Source organism: Pinus tabuliformis, chromosome Q, assembly GCF_031772625.1.
Source record: "Pinus tabuliformis cultivar Carrire ecotype Pingquan chromosome Q, CPIR1, whole genome shotgun sequence".
In the NCBI taxonomy this organism is placed as follows: domain Eukaryota; kingdom Viridiplantae; phylum Streptophyta; class Pinopsida; order Pinales; family Pinaceae; genus Pinus; species Pinus tabuliformis.
In genome coordinates, this window is record NC_142296.1 from 465,178,735 (window position 1) to 465,191,919 (window position 13,185).

Consider the following 13,185-nt stretch of genomic DNA (forward strand, 5'->3'; position numbering starts at 1 on the left):
TCACATTGTACATTGTTATTGACCTCATCATTCTAGTGATTTCAACCATCTCGAGACTCCTCCCATCGGTGAAAGTCCATAAAGAGCAGGGGACATCGACTGAGGTGACAGTGGGTCCTTGTCCCGTTGTTGCCACTCAGTATAATAGCAGTACCTTTGGAACCACTCCTAGGACCCCTGTTAAATTGAGTGGTAACACTCACTCTAGAAACAGATTTGAGCATGATGTTGGGAGGCTCCTGCTCATCTAAGCAGCCTCTAGGGCTATTCTTCTTATAGAAGAATATTGTCCTCTGTTGGACCATTCTCCAACCAAGGTCATAGAGACACAAGGAAAATGTTTGTCCATTGAACCATTCTCCAACCAAGGTCATAATGACACAGGGAGAATGTCAGTTCATGATGCTATCTCATCAGCACTCCCTCTCAATGGGAGAGGCATTCTCCACGAGTCCAAGTTTGTCCCTGAAGTACGCAAACTTCACTCTCGACAAAGGCTTCACAAGAATATCAGTTATCTGCTCATCAGTGGAAATATATTGGAGCTTCATTGCTCCCTTCTACACCATGTCTCAAGTGAAGTGGTACTTGATCCCAATGTGCTTTGACCTGTCATCACGGTCATCCCCTGCAACTGATCAAAACAATCACTACAAACAGCTTCTGAAGCCAAACTATTTCTCAACTTGCCATCCAGCTACAATATACTCGGCTTCTACAATACTAAGTATGACAGATGACTACTTCATGCTCATCCAAGCGATTATAATGGAGCCCAAACTAAAGCAATATCCTGATGAACTCTTTATGTCTTCAATACTCTGCCCAATCTGAAATCTGCAACTGCACATTACTGTTTGAGACAAATCTCAAATCATAACTGACTTTTTCATGACCAATTATACCATGCTAGTACTTTGACCCATGTTAAGCAACATGCCTTGGCTCATAAAATTGATCAGCATCCTTTCAATGGGTCCATCACAACAACTACTTTCCTGCCACCCTAACTGAGTGCTCCCTCTCACACCGAAACATTTCGTGCTATGGTAGTACAGGTTGCTCCCTCTGCTAAAGAGGCAATTCTTTCTGCCGCAACTATTCCCTCTGCGAAAGAGGCAATTCTTTCTACCACAATTATTCCCTCTGACACGAGTACTTCAACTTTCGCTAGAGACAAATCAAATAAGGTCAACCAAGCCCAACGTGTTTGCTTGTGATAGCCTTCTTTAATCATGAGACTTCTTCTCATGTACCTCAAAGACCTGAGGTAGCTTCATGTACACTTCTTTTTCTTCATTGAGAAAACAATGTTTGCATCCACCTGGTGCAATTTCAAAAACAATGATAATAATTTAACTGAAGTGTACCTTACAACTAGAGAAAATACTTCTTGTGATCCTCTCCCTCTTACTGGGAGAACCTTCTATTCTCAATTCTCGCTTTGTATTTGTCAATATTTCCAACTGCTGCATTCTTGATCTTGAAGATCCATTTGGAAGTTATCACTGAATTATCTTCAACATAATCTAGGAATACTCTAAACTTGTTGATCTGCCTACTCCCTCTGAGTTTGAATCTCATTTAGTACAATACAAACCACAATTCTAGGAAAGTCCACTTGTCACATGCTTTGCTTCGTTCTTCCACTTCTTCCATTTGTTCCCAGATCCTTGGTAGCTTTTACTATGTACCTGCAATCCTCACTAGGAGACCATGGAAGAACAATTAAAACCAAGCATAGAAGCAAAGCCAAGAGACTAATAGTAAAATAACAACAATATTAATAAGAGAGATATAAAATACTTATCATTTGAGGATTTTATGAAAATTTCAGCTCCCTCTTTAGCCTTCTTGTATCCATTTGCAAATCAACCTTGTGCTCATCATCAATGTGAAGTGACTCCTTCCTTTCATGTGTTATGGTTTCTTCTTTCAGCGGAATCGTTGATCTCGATTCAATCCTAGGAATTTTTCCATAAACCCTAGACCTTTTCTTGTCCAAGCCTATTTTGCCTGCTAGGGTTTACAAACCTAGATACTTAAATGTCTAAAATCCTAGAGCACATGAGATGATATTTATCATTGTCATTAAACAAGAAAATGTGTCAAGATCAATGATCTTCCAATGAAATGACAGATCCAAATCATAAATGATATTTTCACACATCATATTTGACTTATTCAACCCAAGAGCTTATCCTTCATCATTGGAACACTTCCAGATCTACAAATGACTCATTTTTCTTAAGAGGACTTCCGCCTTCAATCTTGAAGAGGAACTTGACCTTTAATCTTATCATCAGTATGTGTAATAACACAAGGTCCATAGCAACAAGGGTTGTTGATGCTTTACAATCTTTGTAGCTTCAACATTCTGCCTTTTGCAACATCTTCAACATTCAGTACTAAGTGTTTTTGCTTTGATCAACAATCTGATGGCTTCACATCTTACAATAGAGCAATACAAGACATACCAGACTTTGCACCTTCAACACTTTATACACACGTCATTGAATTCATCCCATATCATACTTGAATACACCATACCACTCATTAGTAGATGTATGCATAATTGTCCTTAATGACTGCATATGATTTCAGGACATTGTCACAATCCTTTGACTAAGGAGTAACAAGGCATACTAGTGTATCATTGGTTATAAGGAATATTATGATGCAAGTCTTTGGACCCATAGAGCTCCTTTTATGATGACAAGAGATCATCTAAGAATACTTCAAACAAATAATACAATGATGATGCATACCTCACATTCCAAAGATTCTAGGAGGTATCAATCTTTAAACTTAATTCTCGAACATCTCATATTGTAGAATGTTATGCATGGAAACCATTTCAAGCTAGGAGCCAAATAATATGACTTGCAGAAATACTTCAATCTTAACAACTACTATTTTAAGGTTTTTCAGAGAGGCTCCTTTCTAAGCAAAACATGTTTAGAGTCTTCACTAATCTTACTTTTGTGCAAACAAACTTTAGTGGACTTCCACTGAGATTAGTAATTACCATAGAACTATGTTTGTTCCTTAGATGATGTCAAGAGAATATGATCTAAAACAAAAATTATTGTTAGCAAATACATACCTTGACTTTTGGCTTCGCTGGTCTTAATACTTCAATCCTTTGGACAAGGAGGATTTCAAACTTCCTTTTCACTACTCCTTCCAAAATGGCTTCAGCTTCAACATTCATTGTAACAGAGATTTCAATGTGATATGATTTAAAAACAGAAGTACAACCTTATTTAGGTCATAACTAAGTCTTCTTGACCTTTCTGAAGTTATTTTGCCTAGGACTCATGATTACATCAATATTTTTCATCAAAATTTCAAAATTGTTGGAAAATGTAACTAGTTTCGATACCTTAGGTCAAAGGTACCTCAGAGTCATACGTCTAAGTGGAGGCCATGGAGAGAGAATGGTAAATGGAGGATTGGATAAGCATCTAAGATTTCCTTGAGGATATAAAATCCAATATAGGAAATGAACCAACACTCTTTGAGGATTGAAAAGGTATCCAAAACAAGAGTGGTCGAAGAGGACCGATATTCTTGAGAATCCAAGACAAGAATAGTCCTAAAAGGACATACCTAGAGAACATCCAAATGGGGTATGTAACTTGAAGAGGTAGTGTGGTATCTCACGTAAAGCCTCCCAGCATTATGCTCTTGTATAAGAAAGAGATTGTCAAGTTAAGGCCTTGCTATGCTGACAATGTTGGTCATGATGTTGATGCTTAAAAGATGGCTTACTAATCTGAGTCTTCTTATGAGAACTCTTCAATTTGAGAATATCCTTGTACCGGGTGTATAATTATGAATACCTCCCTAGTTAAGAGGGAGTGTTGGAAAATGTAGCTAGTTTCGGTCTTCATAATTGTCAATCTACTCATGTCATTATGTATATCTTATGTTATAAGAAAAAGAAGAAAGAAAAATATTAATTCAAGCATGGGTTTCATGCTCCATTTTGTTGTCAATCTAGGTTAAGCATGTTCTTAATGCTTCTAGGGTTTGTCATGTCAAAAGAATATTTTTCTTCAGTCAAGATAGTCCTTGTCAATTGTATAAGACCCTTAAGATTTTGAGTTTGAATCTAGAAAGTCCTATGAGCCTCCAAGCACAAGTCGGCCCTGGAAGAGACAAGTCGGCCCTAGAAGAGACAAGTCGGGCTAGAGAGGGTTATTCGACCTCCACAAATGAGTATAAATAGAAGCAGATCCAACCTCATTTGGTCACCAATTCGATCTCTCAAGAAGAAGTTCGATCTGAAGTTGGGAACATCAGGAAAGCTAGAGCAAAGGTCAAGGAAACAAGGAGAAATCAAGAAGAAGAAAAATCTATTTTTGGGCCATTTTTTCTCTCACACGTGCAAAGAAGCTAGGGATATGCAGCTACTACAGGGTCAAAGATTGCAGGTCGAAGTTACAAGGTCGAAGCTGGGGGTTGAAGTTGAAGCTGGAAGCTAGTTGAAACAGAATTGATCTTTCTTAATTTGGTTGATCTCTAACCTAATTGAAAGGGCTTCTTGGAGGGCTGACTTGGTGCTTGAAGGAGGACTTGGTCTAAGTTTTTGGGTCTTGTTTTTCTCATTTGAAGCAGAGTCTATAAGAAGAAAATAAATTTTCTCGGTTTTCCCCTCGGAGGGGTTTTGCCCTGGCTTGGAGCCTATATCTTGTGTCCATTGTCTTTATTGTTTTGCTCCTGATAATTATTTGATGAAAAGATGTAATAAAGAAACATAAGAAAATAACTAAAGTTCACAAGCAATTATTAAGGTTATGGAGAATTTGAATTAATAGCTGCCCTATCACATTCTCCAACATGGGATCCGAGCCTAATTAGGACCTCTGTAATTTTCTGAGGTACCTTTGACCTGGGGATTTGAGCTTTGGCCTTATGCAATCTTGAACTAACTTTACTAAGACTACGATCTTTTCCCAAGTATATTTCTTCCTTTCAACCTCTATCATTAGCCCTAAGTTCTTCAGCCCTTTAATATATGGTCTGAAGCTTTTCGGTCTATCTGAGGTAGACCTTAGGACTATTTCATACCTCCTTTAAAATAACCTTCACCTTTTCCAGAATTTCAGATTAGAACTTATTCCTTCTTCATAAATAAAAAATAAATAAATACAAGGATTTGACATTGAGAGCTGGATCAAGGTCGTTCCTTCTATGAACTTTGTTTTCATAAACATAGGTATTATTTCCACCGCAGATGAAACGATCCAAGGCCCTTCCTTCTATGAACTTTGGTTTCATAAACAGAGATATTATTTCCATCGTAGATGAAACTCAGTCCATCTGAGATCTCCTTGTTACATGCTTATTCTTCTCCTGTACATAGAATACGCAGAGTTTTCTTCTTCTCCTCATTGTATAGATAGACCCTAGGTAGGGCACGAATTACACAGTGCTTTGGTGACAAAAACTTGGCCTAAACAGTAGAGATGATTTTCATCATTGACTTGATAGAATGGAGTGTAAATTTCCGTTAAATAACAGCCCAGATCTTGGCCCTTCTTTTGTGATGTAATCCTTGGACTAGGGCATCTAGGGTTAGTTGACAAATTTGACCCTAGATGATGACTTGAAACAACGATGACTTCTTTCTTCAGGACTGCTCTTTCATCATAGCTCTGATACCATGTTGAATTTTGTTTTTGGGCATCCTCTAAACTGACAATTACTTCTTATGATTCCCATTAATTTAATCTTTTTCGTGTGATATTTTCCATCATAAAGCAATTACACAAAGGAGTTCCACAGTAAAACAATTATGCCATAAGGATCATAAAGAAACAGCCACACAATAACACAAGTATTTACCCTGGGAAAACCCACATGGAGGAAAACCCAGCAAACCTTTCCTCAGAGAATCAATTCAATAAGAGAGACATCAAAGACAAGACAATAGACAAACTGACCAGCAAACTATCCATTAAGAGTCCAAGTCAAAGCCCTCCACGATCTGCTCCTTGTCAACTTGGTGAAAGTCTGCAACAGAGGTCTGAAATTTGGCCTATCTCTTCCATAGAAGTTTGGACTTGTCCACAGAAAGATACCACAGAAAACTCGGCCCACAACAGTCACACGTGCAAGCTGCAGAAGGTCAAGATCCAGTGCGAGGTCTCTTTTTCTCCTCTCTGACTTGGACGACTCCTCTTTGATTCGCCCTTCTTTTCTTTGTTTAGAGGGGCAGAAATATGCTTGATATGTGTGATCGGAATTGCCTCTTGGGAGGGAGAATGAATGCATATTTATAGCCTTCTGGAGAGGGTCGAATAGGTTGCCACTTAGGGGCCAGGCTGACTTGATCATTGGAGGGCCGACTTGGACTTCTTGTGGAGCCAAAACTAAAATTTCAAAATTCAAATTTTCTTTGAAGTCATGAAGAACATGCCTTATATTTTCTTTTTACAAATACATAAAGAATATAATTTTCTTTTGAGCATGAAGACTATGCATTATGTAAATACTTAACATCAATGATAAAAATAAATTAATATGAAGACCGACCATAGCTACAAAATTCAACACCATAAACAAAAGCCAATGTATCATCATTATATTAGCAGTAGCACACACTTAAACCGCTATTACATGTAAAACAATTCCATTCAAAGAACCTCTAGGACAGATAACGTGTAAGGGGCCATAACTTTTCACACCTTGTGTTTTTCAAATAAGACAAAATACTAAGTAAAAAATATAAAAGGAATACTGCAGAAAAAGATAAAGGGAACAATATCAGCTAGAGATTAAGGCTTTAGACAGTCGGTACATTTAAAACTTTAACTGATACCTGACTGAGAAGCTTTGGCTTGTCAATTGTTGAAAATGTTATTTCATGGATTGGTCCTGCATGCGCTTGACTGACAGAATATTTACCAAGTCAGAAATCGTAGTATATTTATCAAAAAAATGAAAATTAAGCACTGGATTAGGGACTTATACAATATCATATAAAATGGAAACACAATTTTCAAACCACAGATCAAGGAAATGGAAAGCATGAATTGATTTCATTTCCCAAAGACCTTACACTACAGATAGATTTTAAGAGTCCAAACACTACTAAAATATTACAATATTCTCACTTTTTGAGAAGAAAAAAAAATAAGCTTTATAGAACTCTTAAGCCAATTGAGTTATTTGGCCACATTTTGACAGAGGTAAAAGCACACCTTTTCAAATTATATAATTGAAAGTTCAATATAGATAAATTGTATGGGATACAATTTAATTGCAAAGAATGCTCTTCCAATGCTTCCATGGGATATGTCGTTCAAAACAGCTATGCCATATCACTGAAGAAGCATTTAAATATTTTATTCAAATCAATGTTAAAGATTTAATGCCCTTGTACAGAGAAAAAATGTACATAAAGTGAAGTGGTTACCTTATTGCAGCCAAAGTCACATAGTTCAAACTTCAGGTTCAAGTTCGAATTCAAATTTTTGATAAGATGTAGATAAGGTTCACCATTAAGTTCAACAATATACATGTCAACTAGGTTTAGCTCAGGTGTTTAGGAGAAATGTTGTTATCCTACCCACCCTGGTTCAATCCCTGCACGTGACATGTTGAGAGCTCATAATGACTATTTCTTGTAAAGGCTTTGAGCCTTGTTGTCTGAGCAGTCTCTCGAGGACCGAAACATGTACATTCCTTATATGGAATATAAGATATTTCTCATGGAAAAAAAATATCAAGCATATACAATTTTAAAAATGTGTTATTTTTAGCCCAAGGGGTGCCAGCTCACTTAGTGATCGCCATGATATGAAGTAATATGTAAACAATGAGATTCAAGGTTCAAATCCCCATGGGCCGAGCCAAAAAAAATATGTGTGTGTCTGTGTTATGTTTTAAAAAATATGTTATTTTTTGTTAAAATCATGAATGGAGCGGCAGCTGCAACAAGAAATTGTTGAATTGTGTAGATTGGGAGGTGCTCCACAAGCCTAGATCTGGGATTGTGAGAAGTTCTGTCACAAAAGACTTTATGGGCAAAGAACCCAAGCAGAGGGGTTTTAGACCGAAGATGGGGTTTAAAATCTAAAAGGAAATTAAAGGAAAAACAATAATTAATACTGGTTTCCGTCTCAGAAGAGCTAGGTATTGTCGAGTGGTTCCATTTCTTGACCATATAAAATGTTATTGTGTAGCAATCTTGGCCACAAGGCAAAAGACTGCAAACTGCTATATACCCTAAAGAGCTCTAGACAGAAGAAGGAAGTCATTCCAAGCAAATCAAAAAAATGAGTCACAGAGAAATGTAGACAAAAGAAGACAAACCACTCAAGTATGGAAGAAGAAGAAAAAGTAGCAACCTGTCACTTTTATGATAAAATGAAGTCAGGCTAGTCTCAGGGGGAGCTGCTCATGAAAGAAATGAATAATATTATTTATAACAATGTTAGAGCAGCACCATCTCAAGGGGAGAACACCTCAAGATTGCATTGGAAGAAGTAATCAAGTTGAGGAGAGCTAATGTTGTTAATTTTAGGTATGTTCTATGCTTAGAGTAATTTATTTCAATTTTCCCAGTTAGCTCAATATCTTTTCCAGATTAGCAATTACATCAGCATAATAGTAAATTGCAGATAGAACATAAATATAAATCGCAGAAGACTAGCCAAGACAAGAGGACACAAGATGTGGCGCTAGCCAAGGACAAACCCCAATGTGGGGAAACCCTTGATCAATTCTTCTTATATTTTCTTTTAGCGAAGAGAGAGATAGTACATATACATCAGAAGTCAACATATTGACTTATCTAAATAAGAGCAGAGATCTTCTCTAAGAAGATTGCATATGAGGTAGTTGATCTGAGCTGAGTAGAAAGTATATTGCTCCCACTGATCCAAGGTGACTCCATCACCATGCTGCTCCTCACTGTGCTACACTCAATCATCATGCTGGACCTCTTCACCATGCTGCACACATCATACTGCTGCATCATCAAGATGTACCTTATCATCATACTGCACCCACCAGTGTTGCCTCATACTGAACCTCACTGTGCCCATCATGTTGCATCTCATAGTAGCATCAATGCTACACTACACTTCATCATGATGCCAATCATTATGTAGCAGTATTCAACATCATGTTGCACCTTGCTGTCACATCTTCTAACAGCATATAGGGCAGCCTTCATTATGTCAAGACAGTCCTATCTAACAGTCATCAAATCCTTGACAGTGGTGTTATGGCCTGCAGCCTAACACATAGTCTTCCTGTAGCTTCCAAGCAGCACAAATATGATCCTTGATCCTCCAATGATACCTCAACGGATCTGATCCTAAGCTCCCCTAATTCTGCCCTCCTAAACAGCCTCACTATCTTTCTGAAATAGCTTCAGAGCAGCCTTATTTCTCCACGTTGAATACTCCTTCTGGTTGTTGCTGTCACGTTGTTCCTTTAGGGAAGATTCAAGCCTAATGTATGGACTTGTCACCCTCAAACAATAGCTGCACCCTCCAGCAAACCTTCCTAGTCTCGGCCTCCTCCAATCAGTCATATTGTCCTCTAAACAGACCCCTGAAATAGCCCTCAAATGTCCACGCTGTCCAGTCCTCTCGTTGTTGTAGCTAGGGCTTCCTTTTGGACAACAAATTAGGGTCTTGAGACCTTAGATTAGGTCTCTCTAAACTGCGAATAGGGCTTTCTTTAGGCAGCATATTAGGGCAGGTTTGGGCAGCGTATAGGAGCCTCTTTAGGCTGCGTATAGAACCTCCCCTAAACGTGGATAGATCTCCCTTCAATGATATTGCTTTTGCTGCGGCGAGGAGCCTCTTTTGACTGCGGTTAGGGCATCCCTTTTTGCCACGTCCAAGGGCTGTCTCAAACTCTTTCAAAACAGTGTATATGATTAGGGCATGACTGCGTTCAGTTAGGGCATGATAAGACCTGCAGCTAGGGCATGATAGGACTGCATTAGGGTTAATTGTTAGGCCTCCTTACCGTGCTAGATCTCCCTGCTGGGCTGCAAGTAGACCACCTTCTTTGGGACTTTGGCTAGGGCAGTATTAGACCTCTTCTTAGGGTCTCCTTCTAGACCTGTGTTTAGGGCTTCATCCTCTTAGGTTTCTCTTGCCACTAAAACCCAAAACAAGTGGATAGAAATCAAGAGTGACGTGTGTGTCTCAGTGTTGTTAAAATCGCGATTTTATCGGAAAATCGCGATTTTTTCACCTTGCCGATCAAATCGCGATTTTTATACGAAAAAATCGCCTACTTTTTTTTTTCCGATTTTTACTGAAAAAATCGCGCTTTTTTCAAAAAATCGCGATTTTTTCGAAAAAAACGCGATTTTTAACGAAAAAATCGTGGGGGCTCAGGACAGCATAGTTTTATAACTTTTTTTGGGTTTTTTCATGCAATGTTTTTCGAAAGAAACAAATAATTTTTGAGTGGGATAGCTTAATGATCAAGTCTAGGCCCTAGTATGGATATGCTATTCATGGTAATGTTAAATTCTTAAAGTAAAAGTGACATTCTCCTTAATCTTCATTTTCATCCTTTTACTTAAATTTTTAACATTACCATGAAATGACTCAGGATGTTTGAGAGTGGTTCCAGCCTCATTGGATTTCATATGGAGAAAGTAGAATTTTAGATTTCATTTAAAATTCAGCAGACTTATCAGTTTTTCAGGATTTCAGGATTGGGAGATTGTAATGTTTCCAGGTGACACCACCTGCCCGGGCTACCCCTGCCACCAGTAGAGGACGTGGTCTACCTCCTATTTATGTGTCAATGTATTTATTTTATGTTGTAGATGGTTTAGATATTAAAAAAATTGAAAAAAAATGAAAAAAAATGAATATTTTTGTACCAAACGATTTTTTCCCGCTTTTTTCCGATTTTTCCGATTTTTCCGATTCGTTCCCCGCGCCGATTTAATCCCGATCGCGCTTTTAACAACACTGGTGTGTCTAAATGATTATCAAGTTGTTGATTTGGGGTAGCATCGGATGTGCTCTAGGCACGAAAATTGGTGGAGAGGCTAAAGCGCATGAGATCTCCAATACCCAGAAATGGTTTGGGCAGATTCTAAACAGTTTGGAAGATATTAAATAATTAATATTTTTAATGGAGTCACTAAGTCTAAACTTAGGGAAAATAAAATATTAATGTGTATTAATATAAAACTGTGTTAGAATGGCCAGAATTAATCTTAGCCATTGATTAGGGACTTAATCTCGGTCGTTGATTTGTCAACGAGAAAAGTATATAAAGGCTTGAGGGTCACTTGGAGAACACACCGAGTTGATTAAGAATTCGATTTTCTGGGGCAGGGTTTGCTAAGGAAGTCGAAAGAGTGATCAGAGTTGCAGCTGAGAGGCAATGAATACAAAAGCAGAGAGGCAGAGAGGGTACCAGGAGAATCAACGCAGAAGCCGGGAGAGAGGGACGCAGAGCCAGCCAGAGGCCACGCAGAGCCATCTAGGGCCCACACAAAGGCAGCCAGGAGTTGTGCAGTGCCTCAGAGAGCCAGCGTGGGTGACGCAAAGGCTCTAGAGGCTGATGCAGTGCCTCCTGTTAGCACCTAAATCTGCCTTAGGCTGAAGGAAGGCAAAAATTAGGGTAACCACAAACCACGCTCAGTCTGGTAGCTAGCCCTACCAGAACAGGAGAGGGCTCTCTCCGAGTCACGCTCAGTGAATATATAAGCAAAAACGGTCTGAGATGACTTACAGTGAAATATTGATCTTAGGCTAGTAAGTGAATAGGGATACAAGAAACCATTTTCATGAATGACCGAGCTTCTGGGATGGTATGGGACCAACAGTCAGCAAGGAACAGAGAATTTAATACAAAGGCACAGATTATTCCGTGAGGCAAGGCAGGCGGAAAATGTAGCAATTTAGTTTGAGGTAACGCGGAATGAATAGATTGCTGAAGAAAGTGAAAAGGGCATAGTTACATGAATCCTTTTCAACAAAGGAAAAACACTGAACATGAAATTTTCCCACAGGCAGAGCAATAAAACTGAATTCTACCTAATCTCACTCAGAAAATTTCACTGGAAATGAACATGAATTGAATTATGAAACATAACGAAATACATATGAAAACATAAGAGACACATTTGCTACGCTCACAACCACAAGAATCTCATGAAACAGAGCCGCTGCCTTTCATTAATTCTCTGTCAAAAATACACAGTGAAGAAACAGAGTTTCTTTCCCACAGTCTCCCAGAGGTTACAAGCCAACCAACCCTTTGCAAATAGCTTACATACAATATATAGAATGTGCCATGAAGAGATAGAATGCCCAAGGGTTGGGGAGTTACTCGAATCATTACAAAATGGAGATGAAGAGCCAACCATCAGCTACAGGTGCAGCGCTACAAACATGACATTTGGCTTGGGTGACCGTTTGCCTTCCTTCGCCACTTGGATAGAAGCCAATCTGGAGAAAAAATACTTTAAATGCCGCCTTTGGTGCCAAAAAACCGAAGTGTAGATGAGTGGGCCCACTTGGAGAAGTCGCGAACCGAAATTTCGCGAAATGGAAGCAAATTTGGCAATTTTTCCTCTGTGCGCCGCGCCATTTTCTCTGTGCGCCGCGCTACTTTGGGGCCTGTTTTGGGGCACTTGCAGGTGTCCAAAATGTGCCCAAGTGGGCTTGTTGGAAAGCCTGTCCTGTCTACTTTCTAACCCCACTGGAATTTTTGAATTTGGTGCTCATTTGCCCCTCCAAATCTCCATTCTCCCAAGACTGCTTCCTGTGTGTCAAAAAAGGGGCAAAGAGGCCATTTTTGTGACCTTTTGGAGACTCATATCTTGCCCAAATTTCTTGTCCAAGCACAAGTAGTCGTGATTTTCCATGCTGAATCCAAAAATGCAAACCATTCCTCATTTGGAGCTCCCAATTTTTAGTGCCAGGCCACAAGGAGAAAAACCCTGTGTTTTGCCCCAAAATTTGTCATGTGACCAGAAATTCCCCAAATTTCTTGAAATTTGGGCTGGAGGTTCTCTATGGGGTGTTATTATGGGCCAAGGAAGCCTCAGCCAAGATTCGAAGCCGATCTTGCTCTTTTGCCTCTTTTGCTTTTCTTGTTGCTTTCCTCAATTTCGCCTTCAAGCTCCTTATCCGGGCCCTTGCACTCATATTTCGTGTCCTATAATGATAAGCCATGTGT

At 39.0% G+C, this 13,185-nt stretch overlaps 1 protein-coding gene across 2 annotated transcripts in view; it reads right to left on the reverse strand.

Annotated features, from left to right (window-relative positions):
- LOC149220199 (serine/threonine-protein kinase STY46-like) overlaps positions 1–13,185 on the reverse strand; it is a 432,848-nt gene that overhangs the window by 346,256 nt on the left and 73,407 nt on the right. For both annotated transcript variants that reach the window (XM_089384695.1, XM_089384696.1), the window contains exon 5: positions 6,830–6,899. In XM_089384695.1, coding sequence (XP_089240821.1) covers positions 6,830–6,899 — 70 coding nt within the window. The remainder of the gene's footprint in view (positions 1–6,829; positions 6,900–13,185) is intronic.